The sequence below is a fragment of the Neomonachus schauinslandi genome, chromosome 7 (assembly GCF_002201575.2).
Source record: "Neomonachus schauinslandi chromosome 7, ASM220157v2, whole genome shotgun sequence".
Classification (NCBI taxonomy): Eukaryota; Metazoa; Chordata; class Mammalia; order Carnivora; family Phocidae; genus Neomonachus; species Neomonachus schauinslandi.
In genome coordinates this window covers 29,500,231-29,522,402 of record NC_058409.1, presented here as the reverse complement: position 1 = coordinate 29,522,402, position 22,172 = coordinate 29,500,231, and the positions used below count along the sequence as shown (strand labels likewise).

At 40.1% G+C, this 22,172-nt stretch overlaps 1 protein-coding gene across 1 annotated transcript in view; it reads left to right on the top strand.

The window, feature by feature from the left end:
- Positions 1-20,346, top strand: part of ETF1 (eukaryotic translation termination factor 1) — a 29,978-nt gene extending 9,632 nt beyond the window's left edge. The window contains exons 3-11 of the mRNA XM_021701854.2: positions 11,471-11,646; positions 12,164-12,303; positions 14,874-15,012; positions 15,831-16,021; positions 17,044-17,173; positions 17,717-17,872; positions 18,237-18,301; positions 19,106-19,253; positions 19,744-20,346. Of these exons, the coding sequence (XP_021557529.1) occupies positions 11,471-11,646; positions 12,164-12,303; positions 14,874-15,012; positions 15,831-16,021; positions 17,044-17,173; positions 17,717-17,872; positions 18,237-18,301; positions 19,106-19,253; positions 19,744-19,826 (1,228 nt within the window). The 3' untranslated portion in view covers positions 19,827-20,346. The remainder of the gene's footprint in view (positions 1-11,470; positions 11,647-12,163; positions 12,304-14,873; positions 15,013-15,830; positions 16,022-17,043; positions 17,174-17,716; positions 17,873-18,236; positions 18,302-19,105; positions 19,254-19,743) is intronic.
- Positions 20,347-22,172: the final 1,826 nt, after the last annotated feature.

The following is a 22,172-nucleotide window of genomic DNA, read 5'->3' as shown; positions in this document are numbered from 1 at the left end:
AAGAAACATTAGATGAACTGTCTCATTTATAGGGTCCCATGTAGAACACTGGTCCCTAAAGCTGGTTGTGATTGATATCTCTAGGCTTTGCCTTGATGTAAGAATACTAGAGAAAGTTTACAGCTTCTGCTACTCCCTGGTGGGACATTACACTAGGTTAATTTTGTGAAGTTGTTATAATTAAAAAAATTTTTTTTTATTTTTTATTTACTTATTTTTTTAGAGCAGAGGGAGAGAGAGAATCTTAGGCAGGCTCCACACCCACTGTGGAGCCTGATGCAGGGCTTGATCTCACATCCCTGAGATCATGATTTGAGCTGAAAACAAGAGTCAGGCGCTTAACCAATTGAACCACCCAGGCACCCCTATGATTTTTCAAGACAAAGTAAATGCCTGTGATTGTAGAAAAAGTAATACACCAGATATATACATTTTTGTTTTGGATGACTAAGTAATCCTAGTACTGTGGAGGATAAAATACTAAAATGAACCTTTGTAAACTTCCTGCTGGAAATTTTTGCTGGAACAGGTGAGTTATTCTGTTCTCTATGATAGAGGCTGCTTTAATGTCTCAGTATGTTCAGATCTTGGACTTTGGCCCATCTGGTAATGGCATCTGACCCTAAGGTCAATTGCATAAACCAATTTCAAGTAACTGTCTAGCCTTTTGAACAGTAACAGAATCCTCCCTCCTAGTTTCGTATTCTGCAAGTTCTTTATAAAAAGCAGCCCCCTCCACCTCCAACCAGCATCAGAGATGATGGTGGGCAGGGCATCAAGTTGAGGATGAACAAAATTAAGGGTAGCAAAAGAGGACACTTTGGAAGTATTGGTTTTGTTATATTAAAGACTATGGTTTGGGGGTTTTGGTAGAGGTGAGGCTGGGTAGTCAGTCATTTCTAGACAAGTGTTAGTTCCTCTCCAAAACTAGCAAATTTTTAATTGGTATTTTATGTTTTTGTTTTTGTTTTTTTTAAAGATTTTATTTATTTACTTGAGAGAGAATGAGAGAGAGCACATGAGAGGGGGGAGGGTCAGAGGGAGAAGCAGACTCCCCGCTGAGCAGGGAGCCCGATGCGGGACTCGATCCAGGGACTTCAGGATCATGACCTGAGCCGAAGGCAGCCGCTCAACCAACTGAGCCACCCAGGCGCCCTTAATTGGTATTTTATATGGTAGTTTAGAATAAACCTCTGGTGTTGACAAAGAAGAGACTATATAGAGGGGCGCCTGGGTGGCTCAGTCAGTTAAGCGGCTGCCTTTGGCTCAGGTCATGATCCCAGGATCCTGGGATTGAGCCCCGCATCAGGCTCCCTGCTCAGCGGGAAGCCTGCTTCTCCCTCTCCCACTCCCCCTACTTGTGTTCCCTCTCTCGCTGTGTCTCTCTCTGTGAAATAAATAAATAAAATCTTAAAAAAAAGACTATATAGAGAAGATCTTATTTCTGATGTTAGGAGTTAACCGTTTGTTTATTCATCAAATTCATGTGCTAAAATGATTTGTGCCCTTAAGCTTATATAGACATAGTGTAAGCGGTGTGTTATTTCAGTTTTCGATACTTGGTGGAAGAGAAAATGGGGTCAGATCTTTGAAGTGACTGATAACCAGACAGAAGTAGTGACTGACTCTAGGTTATATCAAAATAATGTGAACCCATGCCACAGCTGTAGGATGAAGCTGTTTAAGCTTTTATATAATAAAATTTTTTAAAGTTTCAGAGGGGAATGGATTTCTGGATTTCTCCCTTATGATAAATTACAAAACCATTTCTAGTGTTCTGACCATATTATTTTGAACTGCATTTTGGGTTTGGTTCATTTGTTCTTTTGGAAGATTTGGTAAGACCTTTAATCCAAGAAAGGTAATTACCACCTACCACAGAGTCACCTTTTATCTCTGGACTTAACTCAGATTCTAACAGACTTATCACCATCTAAAGTACTTCCCCGTCCCTTTTAGCTGTGCTGTGATGTTAATTCTTTCTGACTATGCTATTAAAGAGCAGAGGGGTAGGGTACAAGGAGCTAGAGTTCCATCTTGTTACCTTTTAGTGACCCCTTAATATTTGCTATCCATGCTAGGCACTTGACATACATTACAGGATCCTCATGACCTTGTGAAGAAAGTAGAAACTGAGGCCCAAAGAGATTCATTTATGTAAGTTGCTGTAGGTTATGCAGATAAGACATGACATGAACCCAAATCTCTTGTATAAATCTGTGCTCCTGGGGTGCCTGGATGGCTCAGTCAGAAGAGCATGTGACTCTTGATGTCGGGATCATGGGTTCAAGCCCCTCGCTGGGCATAGAGATTACTTAAAAATTTTTTAAAAATCTTATTTAGGGGAGCGCCTGAGTGCCTCAGTCATTAAGCATCTGCCTTCGGCTCAGGTCATGATCCCAGGGTCCTGGGATGGAGTCCCACATGGGGCTCCCTGCTTGGCGGGAAGCCTGCTTCTCCCTCTCCCACTCTTCCTGCTTGTGTTCTCTCTCTCTGTCTCTCTGTCAAAATAAATAAATAAAATCTTTTTTAAAAAAATCTTATTAAAAAAAAAGTAAGAATCTGTGCTCCTAACAAACCTCCTACACTGTTCCCATATTAAACCCATATCAAAAAGATTGCTGTAGTCTCAAACTTTAAACTTAGTTTTGCATGTTTAGTAAAAGAAAAATAGAAACTTTGTGGTGAATAAAAAATATGGACAGAGGTGCCTGTGTGGCTCAGTCATTTAAGCATCTGACTTCTGCTCAGGTCTGATCTCTGATCTCTGGGCTCTGTGCTCAGCGGGGAGTCTACTTCTCCCTCTTCTCTCCCTCTTCTCTCCCTCTGCTCCTCCCCCTGCTCATGTGCATGTGCTCGCACTCTTTCCTCTCCCTCTCTCTCTCTCATATAGATAAAATCTTTAAAAATATACATGGACAGAGGCAGTAGAAATTGGAGAGGAACTCATTGATTTACAGCTGGTGATCCACATAATCTGGCTAGCTTAGCAATTCCCAGAAATGATCTGAGATTTAAGTTGAGATTTTTGAGCTTGAAAAGGGGATGGTGGGAATCCTGGCCACCCAAATCCTAGGCACAAGCCCAGTTATCAAACATTGGGATGAAAGCTCCTTGAGGAGCATACCCTCTAAATCCCAACAAAGAGTATAGTAGGCAGTCTACTTCCTGGTCCTAAACTGAAAGTAATTCTGCTAAGTAGGGGTGATGAGATGGGTGGCAGGCATTTGGTGCGAAGTGGGTGTTCTGTCCTGGAAAAGTTGGACAATTCATTGTGGTTATATTGCTGCTAGGGTAAATGACAGCAGCTTATCTACAGCAGGTGGGCTCAGTTTGTCATCTCTAGGTGGGGATGAGGTCATGGAATCTCAGGCTTCAGCTGGCCAAGAGATCATGCTTAGAGTCGCAGAAAGCAAGCTGGACCCAGTGACTGTCAGCCCTAATTACACATCAGAATTGATATAATTGTATTTGTATCAGGCTTTTTGAAAAATGTCTTTCTGAAAATCTTATAATCACCACTACCCTCATTGTCCCTATTCAAGAGCCATTGAATCAGAATAGAGGAAGGGGAGATTTTTTTGTATATGAGCGTTTATTTTTTTTCTTTTGCTCTTTTAGAAAGTTCTCTCAAGGATTCAGGGTTCTCATGCAAATAGTGGTTGTCAATGGACAACCTTGTGTGAACCACTTTTTTTTTTTTCAGCTATCTTTCTAAAGTGTTCTTGAGCATTATCGATGATCCTTGATAAAATCTTTACAAGTCCTAGATTTTCTTTGCCTGTCATTCCGCAGAAGGCACGTTTCCTTCCAAAGGCTGCAACTATGTGAGACCTAAAGTTACACACTCCGCGTAGTCCAGGCTTTGTTCTGATTACCATGCATTTTCTACCTTACAGGCATTTCAGTCCTGACACTTCGGGTGACCTTATGCATGTTTCCCTGTCCATAATGCTCAGGGTTCATGAAACCTTGGATGAATAACTGGTGGCACTATCATAACCTCCCTTTTTAGGGAGAGAAACTTCAAAGTTTGTTTGAAACTGAAGGAAGGAAAAGCTGTCAGCTCTTTATTTAAATTCTCTTCCTTCCTGAGTTTTGTCTAGTTTTATTTACTGTCCGCATTTAATCTATTTACAACTACTTCTTTCTGTCTCCCAGCTATTTTGTTGCTCAAAAGTTAGTCCTCTGGAAGCATTGATGAACCCTTGTTTGATAAGGTAAAGTACCCCAAATATGGTGAGAACAAGAAGGAATCCAAGAGCAGAGGCCCTGGGAAGCCTTATGTGCCACATTGATGTATGCTTTATCTTGCTTTGCCCAGTTTTTACAACCTGCATGTGAATCATTGCTGTACCTCATAATTCACTGACTCTTGAATGAGAGCCTTTTGATTTTGGAAAAAGGATATAGTGACAAAGCAGAACAGTAGATGAAAAATGTTAAAATTTAAAAAGGATGTAGTTTGCATATGTGTCCAGCAACTCCTTGGTGAAAGCTTTACTTCACTTCCCGGTGGGTTGTTTGGGTTACTTTAAAATGAAATATTCAGCTTCCTTGATTTTATTTTGGTGTTTACACAAACTGGTCTAACAACCTTGACTGGCTTGCCTTGGGGGTAAATGAATGTTTATTTTGTTTGGAAACTTTTCTGGAAAAACTTTAATCTGCTTCTGTTAAACCCAACATACAAAAAAAAAAATCAGGTATTATAAAGTAGCCTTTAAATTTCTAAGGTAGAGGCCGGCCCACTTAATAACGGTGAATTTAAAAACTTAAGGTGTTTCCACCACCACCATTCCAAGTGGAATAGAAAGAGGCATCAAGGGAAACTAGTGAAAGGTACTTTTTTGAGTATTAATCAAAATTCAAAAGGAGTGGGGCACCTGGGTGGCTCAGTCGTTAAGCGTCTGCCTTCGACTCAGGTCATGATCCCAGGGTCCTGGGATCGAGCCCCACATCATGCTCCCTGCTCAGCGGGAAGCCTGCTTCTCCCTCTCCCACTCCCCCTGCTTGTGTTCCCTCTTGCTGTCTCTCTCTCTGTCAGATGAATAAATAAAATCTTTAAAAAAAAAAAAATTCAAAAGGAGTAAGAGGCCAAAACTAACTTCCAAGTAGTGTTTCAGATTTAGCAATTTAGCTGCCTTTTTTTTTTTTTTGGCAAGCCTACATTTCTGAATTACTTAAGTAGAAATGTGTGGCAAGATTTTCTTCTCCGGTGTCTTCACTACTTTGCGCTCTCTAGGATGTTACATGGATCTTAGTGTAAGGTTGGTTGTCCAGCTTTGGTGCTATACAGCAAAGTTGCTTAATGAATGCTTATCTGCTTAACCTATCTGCAGTGGAAAGTAAGTAGCTGCTTATCTTAAGGTCAGTGCTTTGTCCTCTGCTTGATTATCTTGCTTTAAGGATTTCCTTCAGGCATTTTGGGTTCACTGAATTTGTCCCAGCATCTTTAGCCTCAAAACTTTCCATCCTTTGGGGTTTGGTGCCTGTTTGCTTCCCGAGCTAAGTGCGCTTCACAACCCTGCTATCCTTGGAGCCCCTTCTCATTCCATTCCCTACTGATTGCCTCTTTGCTAGTTCCATCTCCTAGGAAACTACTCTGTAAATCAGAGCACGTCAGCTTTTAAAAACTGAGTCCTTTTGAGAAATAACTCCTTTGGTCCCTAAAGATTCCAAGAGCCCGTAGGGTAGAGAAATATGTTCTCTTGAGAATTGTGAATCTGAAAACAAGCACAAGCTAGTAAAGTCGGGATTAAAATATATCTGTCTTACATTCTTCTGTATTTTCATATTGTGCATGTGCATGTGCATAAATTGACAGCCCCTGTGTAGACACAGGTAGGTAGCAGTTAAAATAGAGACCATGTTTGAAGTTTACTTGCCTAATGTTTTCAGCCCCTCCCAGAGCAAACTCCTCTTCTCCTCCTCGAAGTTTGACATAACTCCAGAAAAAATTATCAGAAAGGTTCTTTGGAAATTCCTTTTTAGAAGCCTAGCAAGATAAATTATTGGAAGAATAGCAGTTTGTTACAGTTGGTTGCTTAAAAATAGGATCCAGCGAACTCACTGACTGTAAAGAGCATTTTTCTTTTTTTGTAATAGGAGATAGCAGTTTGTTTCATTTGGGAATTCTTTTTCCATCTAGTTCAGAAAATGGAACATGGTCACAGGTAGTATAGTATGTAGAATTTTTTATTTCTAGATACCTTGTCCTGATTTAGAAAAGTTCCTTTTTGTAGTTATACTGTGAACATTAAAATGAGAGTGATACACCTGACTTAATATGTGTTTGTGTGTGCATGAGCAAGGGATTGTTTTGAAGCAGCTTTGCTTTGTGGTCATTTTGATTGTTTGTGATGCCAAGTGAAGCTGCTTTTCATAAGTCGGCTTGATTCTCTGGTTTGGCTAGAATACTTGCTCCCCTACCCAAGGGGTGGCAGCAGAGCCCATAGCATATTTTATACCGTGTGCTGTCATTGATCAGCGTGTATTGAGGAGAGTATCACAGAAGTTACGAACTGGCCTTCTGGGTTTTGAATAGAAACCCAACAGAAACAGTGCCAGTTTCAGAGATACAAAATAAGCTGATAACCTGAGAGTTAACTATTTGATAGTTGGAAGGGCTAGATAGGCAGCTTGTCTGCTTATAGATAAAACCTGTCTGACAAGAGAACCTGTAGGATCTACCACTAGGAGAAAACTTTGTGAAAGGGCAGGGTCTTGTGTAAATGAGGTCCCTTTTTACCACTAATACTGAGGAAAAAAACAAATCTGTGAAATTAATTTTACTGTATAAAATATAGTTATATGTATAATATAAATTGGCTCAATTTATACTGAAGCTCTTAGATTTGGGGCTATTAATTTTGTATATATGTGTGTTTATAAAGTTGATTCTGTTCATATTGCCACTCATTGTGCTCATAAAACTGAGTTTTTTAAGCATAAAATTAACAATTTATTGTTAATTTAGTAAACACAAATTAACATTTCTCAGAAAAACCTTTGGCTTTTCTAGTAGGCTGTCAGGTAAAAGACGAAGAGATTTTTATTTTATTTTATTATTTATTTTTTTTAAGATGAGTTTTTTTTTTTTTTTAAAGGTTTTATTTATTTATTTATTTGAGAGAAAGAGAATGAAAGACAGAGAGCACGAGAGGGAAGAGGGCAGAGGGGGAAGCAGACCCCCTGCTGAGCAGGGAGCCCGATGTGGGACTCGATCCCGGGACTCCAGGATCATGACCTGAGCCGAAGGCAGTCGCTTAACCAACTGAGCCACCCAGGCGCCCGATTTTTTTAAGATGAGATTTTAAAAGGAGTATCCTGTTCTGAGTCTTTACCGTAGATTTTTTTTTTTTTAAGATTTTATCTTAGAGAGCGAGAGCAGGAACACAAGCAGGGGGAGTGGGAGAGGGAGAAGCAGGCTTCCTGCTGAGCAGGGAGCCCGATGTGGGACTCGATCCCAGGACCCTGGGATCATGACCTGAGCCGAAGGCAGACGCTTAATGACTGAGCCACTCAGGCGCCCTACGATAGATTTTTTTTTTAATAACAGCTTTATTGATAAACAGTTTTATATACTGTAAAAATTATTCCCTTTTTATTTATTTTTTAAGATTTTATTTATTAGAGAGCATGAGAGGGGGAAGGGTCAGAGGGAGAAGCAGACTCCCCACTGAGCAGGGAGACCAGTGTGGGGCTTGATCCCCAGACTCCAGGATCATGGATCATGACCTGAGCTGAATGAAGGCAGAGGCTTAACCAACTGAGCCACCCAGGAGCCCTTGTTTATCTATTTTTCAAGTAAGCTCTATGCCCAGCATGGAGCCCAAACTCACAGCTCTGAGATCAAGAGTCACATGCTCCACCAACTGAGCCAGCCAGGCACCCCTAATTACAGCCCCCCTCATTTGGGGGCAGGTTGGGGTTTTGCTGCTGTTGTTTAGAAGAATTTATTTAAGTAATCCCTACACCCAGTGTGGGGCTTGAACCTACAACCCCAATATTAAGAGGTACATACTCTGCTGACTGAGCTAGCCAGGCACCCTCTTAATTACCCCCCCCCTTTTTTTAAAGATTTTATTTATTTATTAGAGAGAGAGTGAGAAAGACAGCACATGAGAGGAGGGAGGGTGAGAGGGAGAAGCAGACTCCCTGCGGAGCAGGGAGCCCGACGCGGGACTCGATCCAGGGACTCCAGGATCATGACCTGAGCCGAAGGCAGTCGCTTAACCAACTGAGCCACCCAGGCGCCCCAATTACCCCCTTTTTTAAAGGACATAGTTTACTGGTTTTTCAAGGGTTCTGCAACAATCACCACTATCTAATTTTAGAACATTTTTATCAACCCAGAAAGACCTTCCCCCCATTTCCTCCCCCATGCCCATTACTAGTCATTCCCCATTCCACCTTGGCAGTCCTGTTCTGCACATTTCATATAAATGACACCATAAAATATGTGGGTTTTTGTGACTGCATTTACTTGGTATAATGTAAAATGTTCATACTCCATTCCTTTTTATTGCTAAATAATATTCCATTATATGATTATACTACATTTTGTTACCTGTTTATTAGTTGGACATAGGGGGGTTTTTGTCTTTTTTTAAAGATTTTATTTATTTATTTGACAGAGACAGAGATAGCGGGAGTGGGAGAGGGAGAAGCAGGCTTCCCCCCCGAGGAGGGAGCCGGATGTGGGACTCAATCCCAGGACCCTGGGATCATGACCTGAGCCGAAGGCAGACGCCCAACGACTGAGCCACCCAGGAGCCCCAACATAGGGGTTTTTTTTTGACTGCTGTTACTAATGCCTCAGTGAACACAAGTTTTTGTGTGTACATATGTTTTCATTTCTCTTGAGCATATACCTAGGATGGTATACTATGGATGGATTGGCTGCATCATGTGGTAACTGTTGAACCTTAGATGATTAGCAAATATTTTCTCCCGTTCTGTGAGTTGTCTTTTTACTTTCTTGATGGTGTCCTTTGAAGCACAAAAGTTTTTAATTTTGATGAAGTCCATGTGATCTAGATAATCTGTTGTTTTAGGGGCGCCTGGGTGGCTCAGTCGTTAAGCATCTGCCTTCAGCTCAGGTCATGATCTCAGGGTCCTGGGATTGAGCCCCACTTCGGGCTGCCTGCTCAGCAGGAAGCCTGCTTCTCCCTCTCCCACTCCCCCTGCTTGTGTTCCTTCTCTCGCTGTCTCGCTGTCAAAAAATAAATAAAATCTTAAAAAAAAAAAAATCTGTTGTTTTATTTTAAGGATTTTATTTACCAATTTTGTTAGCACACAAGCGGTTGGGGGCGGGGCGCGGCAGGCAGAGGGAGAAGCAGGCCCCCGGCACACCCTCCACCCCCACCAAGCAAGGCCAAGCAAGGAGTCTGATGTGGGATTCCATCGCAGGACCCCGGGATCATGACCGATGATCCGAAGGCACTTAACCGACTGAGTCACCCAGGCATCCCGATAATCTAATATTTTAAATAGTAACTTTTCCATCCTGTTTGAGTATTAAGAGTTAATTATATTGGCATTTCCTAAACTTAAGAAGAGAGTCAGATGAGAATAGTATCTTAAGGAATACAACTGACAGGAACCTTTTAACTATTGTATTGTGGCAGAGTACACACAGCGTAAAATTTAACCATCTTAGCCATTTTAAGCATACAATTTAGTAGTGTTAAAAATACTCACATTGTTAGGCAACCAGTCTCCAGAACTCTCTTTATCTTGTAAAACTGAAACCGTACTAAACAACAAACACCCTATTTCCCCTTCCCCCCCCAGCAGCCACTGTTCTTTCTGTCTCTGTGAATTTGACTACTCTAGATACCTCATATAAGTGGAATCGTATTGTATGATTTTTATATCTGGCTTATTTCCCTTAGCATAAATTGTTCAAGGCTCATACATATTGTAGCATGTGTCAGAATTTCCTTTAAGACTGAATAATATCCCACTTTATCCCTATGGCACTTTTTTGTGTTGTTATTCATCCATCAGATGGATAGATGGACTTCTGAGTTCTGTCTTTTGGCTGTTGTGAACGTTGCTACTATAAGCATTAGTGCACAAGTATCTGTTTGGTTCCCAGCTTTCACTCTTTGGAGGATAGACCCAGAAGTGGAATTGCTAGATCATATGGTGGTTCTATGTTTTATTATGTGAACAACTGCCATGCTGTTGTCCATAATGGCTGTATGATTTAACATTACTACCATCAAGGCATTGGGTTCTCATATCTCCACATCTTTGCCAACACGTTATTTTGTTTTTTGATAGTAACTATTTTAATGGGTGTGAAGTGGTTTTGTTTTGATTTGCATTATCCTAATGATTAGTGATGAGTTATGTTTTGATAATGTAGTTTTCTGTGTGCTTCAAGTAGAACTAGAAATACTGAAATGAGATACTGTTAGTAAGTATCTTTAGATAATGTAGCTAAAAAAGATGTTGGCATCAGTATCAAGGTTAGATAGAGGTTGGTGGCTGCTCAAAAGGGTCTTCCCATATGGCAAGGCCTTGGTAGTAATGCCCTCCATAGTTCAGAATTTGGTCCTCGTTTTTAGTTCTGGAAGCTGGAATTTGAGCACCCAGAATTGACCAGGTCCTCAGTGTATGCTGTGTGTGTATATATCTTCTCAAAATCAAAAGTGATCAATATGTAAAGTACATTTAGAGATACACCTAGAGTGTGTGTGTGATTTCCTAATTGGGATTATTTGTGTGAATTCCACACTCCTTTCCCATTATCAGATTACTTAGGGTGCTAAATTAATGATTATAAATTTTCATGGTGAGCCTGGAATTGAAAGGGGGTGATAATCAGTTGTTCTTTCACATAGACTTTGTAAAGATTTGTGCATCATCCTGTGACGGCTTCTTCCACTGAAAGAACCACCAGATTCCAGACCTCTGCCGTGGACTCTGTCAAATTCCAGCCTGTCGTCACCCCGCTTATGAAAGCTTCCCAGTTTGCCCTTGAAGAATGAGGTGTTTCCTGAGCATCCCTTAAAGTGCTGTCTTTTTCTTTACATAGCTAAGATTCATTCAAATAATTGAGTACTGGAGCACCTGGGTGGCTCAGTTGGTTAAGTGTCTGACTTCGGCTCAGGTCATGATCTCATGGTCCTGGGATGGAGTCCGGCGTCAGGTTCCCCACTCAGTGGGGCATCTGCTTATCCTTCTCCCCTACTTGTATGTTCTCTCTCTCAAATAAATAAATAAAACCTTTAAATACAAATACTTGAGTACCTACTGTATTTTGAACACTCTTCCCTACCCGGCATACTTTGATTATACTGGTGTAGTTCCTACCTTCCTGGTCACTTAGGGAGTGATCAGTTTCTATTTTAGGGGAATTTCATTAGCTCACTTTACAATGGTAAGCATGAATTTAAACTCTTCACTCTTCACTTACGTGGTACTTGAACCTCTAATGTTATTCTTTCTTCCACAGCAATGGCACAAGCATGATATCATTGATCATTCCTCCCAAAGACCAGATTTCACGAGTGGCAAAAATGTTAGCAGATGAGTTTGGAACTGCATCTAACATTAAGTCACGAGTAAACCGCCTTTCAGTCCTGGGAGCCATTACGTCTGTACAACAAAGGCTCAAACTTTATAACAAAGGTAATCTTGAACATTTTCCTCCTCTACTTTGTCTTGGTTATATTTTCCATTTTGATCCTGCCATGATGCTTTTGGTTACTAATGGTTTTTTTCAGACATCTATTAGCAATGTCCCTTTGGCCTTGGAATTTAACCCTTTTTTTTTTTTTAAGTTACTTCTCTTTAAAGTAGTAGTTACTTAAAAACCTAAATCCTCCCTTTTAAAACATCTCAAGAATTTTCAAAATTAGGGAGAGAATTCTGCAGGAGAGATTTACAAATATTTCTGCTTTATTTAAATTAATATTTAAAGGAGCCAGAGACATGGGGCACCTGGCTGGTTCAGTCAGTAGAGCGTGTGATTCTTGATCTCCAGGTTATAAGTTCGAGCCCCATGCTGGATATAGAGATTACTGAAAAGTAAAATCTTGAAAAATAATTCAAAATAAGGAGCAGGGACAGTAGACTGTTGGAATATTTTCTTTTAACTGAGGAAAATTAACTGTGGATTTAAGTAGAGAAATTGTGTTTTTTGCAGTACCTCCAAATGGCCTGGTTGTTTACTGTGGTACAATTGTTACAGAAGAAGGAAAAGAAAAGAAAGTCAACATCGACTTTGAACCTTTCAAACCAATTAATACGTCATTGTATTTGTGTGACAACAAATTCCATACAGAGGTAAGAAGTTCAAGCGCAGAATACTGTCATCATTCCAGAAAGAAACTGCATACCCATTAGCAGTTATTACCAATCCTCACCTCATTCCCATCCCCCAAGATCTCTCTACTCTAGGCTATGACTGATCTATACTGTCTTTCTAGATTCGCTTAGGTTGGGCATTTCATACAGTGGGTGGCTCTTTACTGTTTTCTTTAACTTAGCATCAGTACTTCATCCCTTTTTATTACCAAATGATACTTGGCCTCATTTTATTTTTCTGTTCATCAGTTGATGGGCATTTGTAATGTTTCCACTGTTTGGCTATTAGGAATAATGCTCTGAACACACATGTATGAATTTTTGGGTGACCGTATGTTTTCTTGGGGAGAGGCAGGTATATGCTTAGGAATGGAATTTCTGGGTAATGTGGTAACTATTTAACCTTTTGAAGAATTGCCAGACTGTTTTCTAAGTCACTGTACCACAAGGCTGGCTGTTTTCAAAAAATAAAAGACTTCACATTTATCATGACACAGTGACATAATCATTCAGCATGTTTGAGGAAAGTGCTAAACTGAGGGGCGCCTGGGTGGCTCAGTCGTTAAGCGTCTGCCTTCGGCTCAGGTCATGATCCGAGAGTCCTGGGATCGGGCCCCTCATTGGGCTCCCTGCTCAGCGGGAAGCCTGCTTCTCCCTCTCCCACTCCCCCTGCTTGTGTTCCCTCTCTCGCTCGCTCTCTGTCAAATAAATAAATAAAATCTTAAAAAAAAAAAAAGAAAGAAAGAAAGTGCTAAACTGAGTGTTTGGAGAACTGGTTAGAGGTGAGGACATAATTGCCTAACCAGATCTCCATCTCTCTCTATATACCCATGATACTTGGCTGTATTTCTAGCACCCTTAGTTTTCAGCTCACAAATTTTAAAATCTTGAGGACTGTAAGAGCTTTTCCCCCCCCCATGAAACTTTTGAGTGACAGAGCTGCCATAAGGTAAAATTTAAGGGTGGAGAGGAAGCCTCATTAGAGTGACCTAAATCAGTCAACAGTAGAACAATCAGGAATTCACAGCTGGCTCCTAGTTCAGTCTTTTGCTTTTCATCGACCTAGGGAAAAACCTCTACAGTGGAATTAGAACTGACATTTGTCGACACAGTTTACAATGGATGATTTCTGCTAACTTGACAGGAAGTCCAGTTCCAGTTGGATCTTGGTTTGTTGCATAGATGGTTGAGACTGTTCTCTTTGGCTATCTTGCCAGCCTCCTCTGGCAAAAGCTTCATTGGGACGGTCTTATCCAGTCCCACTTAACCTGTATCTAGGTCCATGAAAGCAGATTTTGAGTCTTGTTAATTTAAATAGTACCTGGTACTCGTGTTTTCTAGCTTTAACTTACTTATTAAGCTAGCTTCATTCATATTTCTAAACCTTAAGTCTTCCAAAGTACTATTTAATCTTGCTAGCTTTGTTTATTTTGGCTTTTAATTGATAGGTTGATAACTAGATATGGGTGTGACATTGCACCACACAATTTATGTCCTGTTTAATAGGATAAATACACATTCTTATGAGGGGTAAGTATTCCCGGATGAGAAGAATTTTTGAAAACCTAAAATCAATCAAACTACTTAACAGATTGTGATGTAATGTGTGTAACATTCATGGCTTAATGCTAATTATCAGACATGGTATGGTTAAAGATTGATTCTTAATGATTAATCTGCTTTCTGGTCAATTCTTAAAGGAAATTTTCTTCCTTAGTCAAAATGGAATGGGTATTTCTTAGCTCCAAAAAAGCCTGGCCCCTAGCAATTAGTCATTTACCAGGTGCACAGACTCCCATCATGAAAACTCACCCATCTCTATGGGTTCCCAGGACTGTTTAAATATTTGCTCTTTCAGGAGGCAAAACTATTGGGTTATAATTATATGCTAACCCAGAAGGAGGGGTTTCCTCCACAAAAACCTAAATCATTTAGCTATAATACCTTTAAAATAAGATTGAGTTTTATATCCTGATATCATTAAGGAGGCTCAAGACATAGGAGTTAAATGAAACATTTCAAAACTAGATCTTTTCATAGACCTTTTTTCTGGGTTTTTTACTTATGTATTCCTACTCTAGAGTTGATTTACAAGATACTCTTTGCTATAATGAATACTGCCTGTTGAAGCTGGGGTTGTACAGAAAGCTTTTGGAGGTTAGTTTCTTTTTTTTTTTGCCCCCTTTGAGGTTAGACTTTTAATTTGAATATTATGTTCCATGGATTGTCATCACTCTAAATCAAATCAAGGACTAGAATGGATCTGAACCCTGTATCTCTGGTGGCTTTGTATTCACGTGTCCAGGTCAGGTTTGTTGAAAGGCTTCACATCAATATTGTTGGTTTTTTCCTGCATCTGGTTCAAAATTGTACATATGGGTTACATATTTATAGCTGAAGTCTAAATTATTCCATAAAATTGGTTTTCTCTCTAAGTATTCATACCATCTTGGGTGGGGTGAAAGCGCTTATATATGTCCTTTTGGATTTTGTCTTGACCTTGGAAAAGCTTTGGGATTTATTGTGTGGTACTTACATTTGCTTTCCAGGCTCTGACAGCACTACTTTCAGATGACAGCAAGTTTGGCTTCATTGTAATAGATGGTAGTGGTGCACTTTTTGGCACACTCCAAGGAAACACGAGAGAAGTCCTACACAAATTCACTGTGGATCTCCCAAAGAAACATGGTAACACAGGAAGAGACCATGAGCCCATTTTCTTTTGTGTCTAGCAATAAGAAAATAAATAGTGCAGTTGACCTTTGAATAGCATGGAGGTTAGGGGCACCGACTCAGCTGCGCATAAATTTTACTGAAAATCTGCATATAACTTTTGACTCCCCAAAAAACTTACCTACTAATAACCTGTTGCTGGGAAGCCATTAACATAAACAGTCGATTAACACATTAGTATGTTATATTGTATTTTGTACTGTATTCTTAAAATAAGTTAGAGAAAAGAAAATGTTATTAAAATCATGAAAGTGAAAATATATTTACAGAACTATACTTGTATTTATCGAAAAAAATTCATATATAAGTGGACCTACACAATTCAAACCTTTATTATTTAAGGGTCCACTGTAGAGGTGCCTGACTGGCTCATTTGGTGGAGCATGCAACTCTTCTCATCTCTGGGTTGTGAGTTCAAGCCCCACTTTGGGAGTAGAGATTACTTTAAAAAAATAAACTTTTTTTTTTCTTTGACTTCTTCCTTTAAGAGGGGGGTCAACTGTATAATGGAGGGGAATAAATCCAGAGGATGGGAGAAGCATCATGAAATGACTCATGACTCCTTGGTGCCTGTGGCTCTTCTTTTGATAAAATAATTAGTAGTTACTCTCTAAAAATGCGTGTCAGTTTATGCCAAACATTTGGTTAAGGAAATAGTAATTTTTCTCTTTGTCCTTTTGTTGGGTAAATGCATGATTATTTAGTTTTTAATTAGCAAATTATTTTGTACTTTTTAATGATTGTCCTTTCTCCCCCCACTTTTTGTGTCAAAGGTAGAGGAGGTCAATCAGCCTTGCGTTTTGCTCGTTTAAGAATGGAAAAGCGACATAACTATGTTCGGAAAGTAGCTGAGACTGCTGTACAGCTGTTTATTTCTGGGGACAAAGTGAATGTGGCTGGTCTTGTTTTAGCTGGATCAGCTGACTTTAAAACTGAACTAAGTCAATCTGATATGTTTGATCAGGTAAGTGTGAAGTCGGTGCTCTGTTAAGTTGCTAGGTGGGAATAAGTGGGTCCACTGAGTACTGGGATGTACACATCTTTTTTGGTTTTCAAGTGATATATTTCCTGTTTCAAAACCTAACTTTAAAAAACAAAAAACAACCTAGCTCTGAACTGGCAGAATTCGGGGTGTTTAAGAAGCATTCCCTCAGGGGTGCCTGGGTGGCTGAATTGGTTAAGTGTCTGCCTTCAACTCAGTTCATGATCCCGAAGTTCTTTAAAAAAAAAAAAAAAAAAAAGAAACATTCCCCCATACTTTTCTGGGTCTTTTTTCTTCTTCAAAACCAACCATTTTAATTTATTTTTTATTTATTTATTTGAGAGAGACCGAGAGAGCACAGGAGAGCAACCAACTGAGGTGCCCCAACCATTTTTATACAGAATCGTTATGGTAATTGGCCTCCAAATGGAGTGTGATTTCAAAGAAACTAGGGGCTAAAAGTTTTTCTGGTCTTTTTCTGATTTATTCCTGGAGGTAAATAAAGCAGTGAAACTGTCAGCAATATGACAGAGCTGATTAGCCTGAAGCATTTAATCCAGAAAGATCTTTTGGTTTATGACATGGGGTCAGACATAAAACTATTCCCGAGGTGCTCTACTGGAGAGGGAGTAGCATTATGGTAGAAGTTTCAGCCAAAAAAGTGGAGTTGTACACTACAAACTTATATGGCTTATATGGCAGGGACTAACAGTCCCCTGTTTCCTTAATAAGAAACTTAGTCTTGTTGGTGATTATTGAGATGGACTCGTACAGGTCTAATTGAATGTGTGATACAATTGGCTGGGGAAGTTTACCCTTGACAGTGTTGCTCACTGAGATCTGCTCATGAATAAATTGGGTTCTTTCCCTATATTCTTCCCCTTAGACTTCAGTGTTCATAATGCTGAGCTTTGCATGCCATTATGAAGTAGTGGTCTTGGTAAAGGTGTTTTGAAGTTCTAATGATGCTTTTTTCTTTTTTTTTTAATGTGTATGTATGTCAGAGGTTGCAATCAAAAGTTTTAAAATTAGTTGATATTTCCTATGGTGGTGAAAATGGATTCAACCAAGCTATTGAGTTATCTACTGAAGTTCTCTCCAACGTGAAATTCATTCAAGAGAAGAAATTAATAGGTATCAGTGAAATGCAGTTTGTTTACTTATTCTGTGAAAAGTTTTTTATGTACTTGTGTGCACATGATTATATGTATGTAACAAGATGCTGAAAAGGTAAAAGAGGAAGATTTAGCATTTGTATTAAAAACTTCGTCAGTGGAATCATTAATCTTCCTTTAGTCATGAGTTCTAATAAATGTGCTTATATTTCTGTTTTTACCCTTTGGCAATAGGAACCAAACTTCAGTCTCATTTTGCATACTATCCTTTGTAATAGAGTGGTGAATAGAGAGCCCAAATTAGAGATTAATCTGGCCATTATTTGGCTTTGTTTCTGATTTAATGGAGCACACATACTTTTCCAAATGACTGTATTTGGCCCAGCCCTTAACCTCTTGAGGGAATTCTGGAGCCTCAACTAGAGTGGTATGGTTTTTCACTGATTTTGGGCACTTAACTCATTTTTGAGTTGATTTTTTTCTCTTGGATTTTGAGCAAGAAAGTCTGTATCTACCAAGGAAACTTTACTATATGTACTTACGGACCTGTTCCTAATCACAGGACGATACTTTGATGAAATCAGCCAGGACACGGGCAAGTACTGTTTTGGAGTTGAAGATACACTAAAGGCTTTAGAAATGGGAGCTGTAGAGATTCTAATAGTCTATGAAAATCTGGATATAATGAGATATGTTCTTCATTGCCAAGGCACAGAAGGTATGAGAATTAGAAAACAAAATAAGATTGCTTTTTGTTAGTGACCTCTGTGTTCTGGAAACCTGAGGTGAAGATTTGGGGGAGGTGGCTTCAGTCTGCATAAATTGTTTTGCTTGAACTGATGTGTCTGCTTAAGACTGTTAAATTTCCTGAGGACAAGAACTCTATCTTGAATGTCCTTGGCATTTACGTATGGTAGGAGCAGCGTATCTGGTAGACAGTGCATGTGGACTAATATGTTTATGAAAAGCAGGTTGATAGGAGGAGTTCAGAAGCCCTTTGATCTAACCTGACTTACCTTGTGAGACTTATATCTGTTAGTATATGAGAACCAGGTTAACACATTTTTTCCCCAATACTACAGAGGAGAAAATTCTCTATCTAACTCCAGAACAAGAGAAGGATAAATCTCATTTCACAGACAAAGAGGTATGTGGTTGTTTTCCTGGTTTGCTGATACATGCGAGGAAACATAAATCCATGTTAGAGCATTGGCAGCATAGAGTATCTGCCTTGGGAAACCAAATTTCATACTGTTGGCACTTGGGGTGGTGGGGGGTGAGAGGAGGTGATCACCTCTTATCTGCTACATACCAGTCTGACTCCAAGGAGGGAGGCCATGCCATGGTTACGGTGGTTCATTATTTTTAGTAGTCAAGCATTCTCATTCTTGAAATAGTAGAGAAGATTTGACTGACTAGTGCCTCTTCTGCACTGTGAATCTGTGCTTTCTTCACTTACTTGATCAGCTGTTATACTGAAACACCTTCTGCAGGTTTAGTTTAAATGCATCACTGCAGCTTCAAGTGTCCCCTGCCCAGCACAGATCCCTTAAGGGTAGTAGCTTCCTCAAATTGGGAGTTGAAGGACTTTGTTTCTTTACAAGGCTTCTCCTAAAGCTGTTCTGGTGTGTCTCTTCTGGGTTGTTAAATGAGTGCTGCCTGGAGATACTTTACAACAGCCAGACTTTAGAAACAGCAACAGGACCAGAAGTTGAAAAACTTCTAAGTGTTTGTTGACATTTCATCACTGAACCAGAGCCTGAGGAGGAATGTTACTTGAAATAGAACTTCTGTGCTGTTAGAATTATGTCACTAGAAACCATATAGAAAGTTGTACACCCACTTAATGAAAGGAAGAATGAGAATGACAACGGATGGGGAGGATAGGGTTGCTAAGTCTTGATATATCCTGATCCCATTTTTTTCTGTATCTTCATGGCCACCCTTGTAGACAGGACAAGAACATGAGCTGATTGAGAGCATGCCCCTGCTGGAATGGTTTGCTAACAACTATAAAAAATTTGGAGCTACGTTGGAAATTGTCACAGATAAGTCACAAGAAGGATCCCAGTTTGTGAAAGGATTTGGTGGAATTGGAGGTGAGTAGCAAGTAAGGAAAATAAACTTAACGCCAGGGTCTCAAGCCAAAGCTTTTCCTGGCTATCCCAAAGTCAAGTTACTTCAGGCAAAGGTGTGCATATCCTCCACCAAGGCAGGAGGTCGAGGCAACACATGGTTGCAGCTTCCTTGGTTGGGACCATTTCTAAAGATTTGTTTATCTGAGAGAGAGGAGAGCGTGTGCACATGGTGGGGAGGGGCAGAAGGAAATGGAAAGACAAACCCAGGCAGACTCTGTGCTGAGCGCAGAGCCTGACACAGGGCTCAATCCACCACCTGGAGATCACAATCTGACCCGAGCCAAAACCAAGAGTCGGATGCCCATCCGACTGTTCCACCCAGGCACCCCATAGTTAGGACCATTTTTTCTTACCATCTCTTTGTTTTCTGTAATTCTGCAAATTCCTTATTGAAGTGAACCTTCCCCATCCCACAAACACAGGTGATTTACTCTTTGATTTGCTTCCCCAGGTATCTTGCGGTACCGAGTAGATTTCCAGGGAATGGAATACCAAGGAGGAGATGATGAATTTTTTGACCTTGATGACTACTAGGTAGTCGACATGGGTCCGGCAAAACGTGCCTCACCCTCCAGCATCCAACCCAAGGAGCATACCCATGGTGGAATCCAAACAGATCCCTGCCTTACAATTGGAACATTTCCAGAACTTAATCCATGAGCATTGGATATTGAAAAGAAAACCGAAACAAAACCAGACCCAACCCTACACTTTGGTTTGTCATGGTGTCAGCGCAGCAGCATACAACTAAGTTCCTAAAATGCCACTTTGGACTAATTTAAAAAAGAATCCCAGTTTTTACTTTTACTCGATGGTGAAATTGGTTGCTCTTGTATTTTATGAAAAAAAAAATGATTTTTTTAACCTTCATACATAGAATCAAAAATACTTTAACTGCTGTAAACCTTCAAAAGTTAATAGAAATGAGATCATACTGGTTTGTTTCTTATTTTGATTGGAGAAAAATTAAATTGCTGCATTTCGCAGTGACCCATTTACATGGCATTCTCAGCTTAGACTGCATAAGAGAAATACACGTGGTGAAATGTCGGAACCATTTCTCTCTCGGTCTCTGTTTAATGTTGAAAGGGTGAGCTAATAGGAGGCAATTTCAACTTCACTCCCTCACACTACTCCTCCCCCTCCAGCCTGTCAGTTTCAAGGATGCAAACTGCATTGCAAAGTCAAACTGACATGAAGCATTTGGGCCAAGTGCACGGTTTCCTTCCATCTGTTTTGCAGGCGCATTTGTGCCCCGGGGTTTGGGAACCCTTAGCATCACTTGCATTGACAGGGGTCCCCATAATCTTAGCCTACTAGAAACCAGTTTGGGATGGATATGATGGGGCTTCTGTGCTATTGCTGGGATTGGGAGAAATAAAACATGCAATTTAAGTGGACACAAAGAAATTTAAGGAATATTTTATTTTGCTTGGGTCTGTCCTTGGTAAAAGGGAGGTGGTCGTGTTTTCCTTGTGTTGGATGGCATGAGATTATGTGAATGTTTTGATTTTTTAAAAATGAACTGCAAGGTTTTTCACAGGAACGACTGACATGTATGACTGTGCATGTAATTATAAACCCCTGACCTCCTGGTGGGGTTGGAGCATCTGTTTCAAATATGGGACTTACAAGCACCTCTCATATGAGAAATTATGGGAGGGGGGGTAGGGAGGGCAGGGGTGGGAAGGGATGGGACACAGCTTCTGGCACCAAGGACTTAACTATGGTGGATCCAAAAGTGGGCCTGAAAACCTGAAGCTTATGCTTCACAGCTGGGCTCTAAGTGGGACTTGACCCCAGCTGACATGCAAGGTCATGGTGTGCCCGAGGTGGTGACAGTAAATAAAGTGTATAGGATGTGCCCAGTGGTAGCAATGAAAAAAAGTATACCAAATGGACTTTGAAGGACCAAAGGTTTTAAAAGTCAATTGGTATTATTCCCACACTGATAGGGTAGTGGGGTGCATTTGGTTTTCAAATTGGGTACTTTTAACACTTTAGTGCCTGACTGCTGTTCTTCACTGACTTGACTCAGTCACTCGTAGCTTTATTGGTCTGAACCAGCTCCTTGTTCCCAGGTTGCAGACCTGCCTATCGTTCCAATAATCCTGTTTCACTTGAATGAAGGGAGTATGTCTTAACTGTAAAGCTTCTGGTTCTCACACTGTACTCTAAGGTCCAACTGACTGTCTTTCAATGTATAACCTGATGTCTCAACCCCCAGTGAGAAGAGTCAATTCTTTGGTATTCACCAACGTGGGAGGCTTCACCGGAACAGGCTTTTGCTTTGGGCTCTGCTGTTTGTTTGCAGAACACCCAAGAGCGAGCAAACATGCTCTCTTCACAGCAGTACCTTAGGGTTTTGCCATTGTAAATGGGTCTAATGTGATATGACAAGACCAGAGCAATTGGATGTAAATTTACATTTTTGAATATGCTTGTTGTTTCACATGATACATTTAGGGTATGCAGCTCCTTTTGTAGTTTTTATTTTTACTATTTAAGTTTGGAAATGATGCCAAATTTTTGTATTTCTTTAATCAATGTGTTCTCTTTGGTGATATATATTGCATTATATATTGATGTGTGTATCAATATATACTGATATGTATTACACTTACACATACAAACACGTAAAATAAGAGGGGGTGAAAACCGTAGCCTTTGCATTCTCTATAGCCTCTACAGAGAGATCCTAAGCAGCGAAATCTTGGTGTTGTGATGTACAGAAATGGAGAAGAGTATTAAACCATATTTAAGAATACACTTTGTGTGCTTGAGATTCTTTAGGATTGTTCCCTGGCGAGGTCTGAACCACGGAGAGTGTATGAGTGAGCTCTCCAAGGCGTGTGTTAAGTTTAGTAATTAGCTCATAAC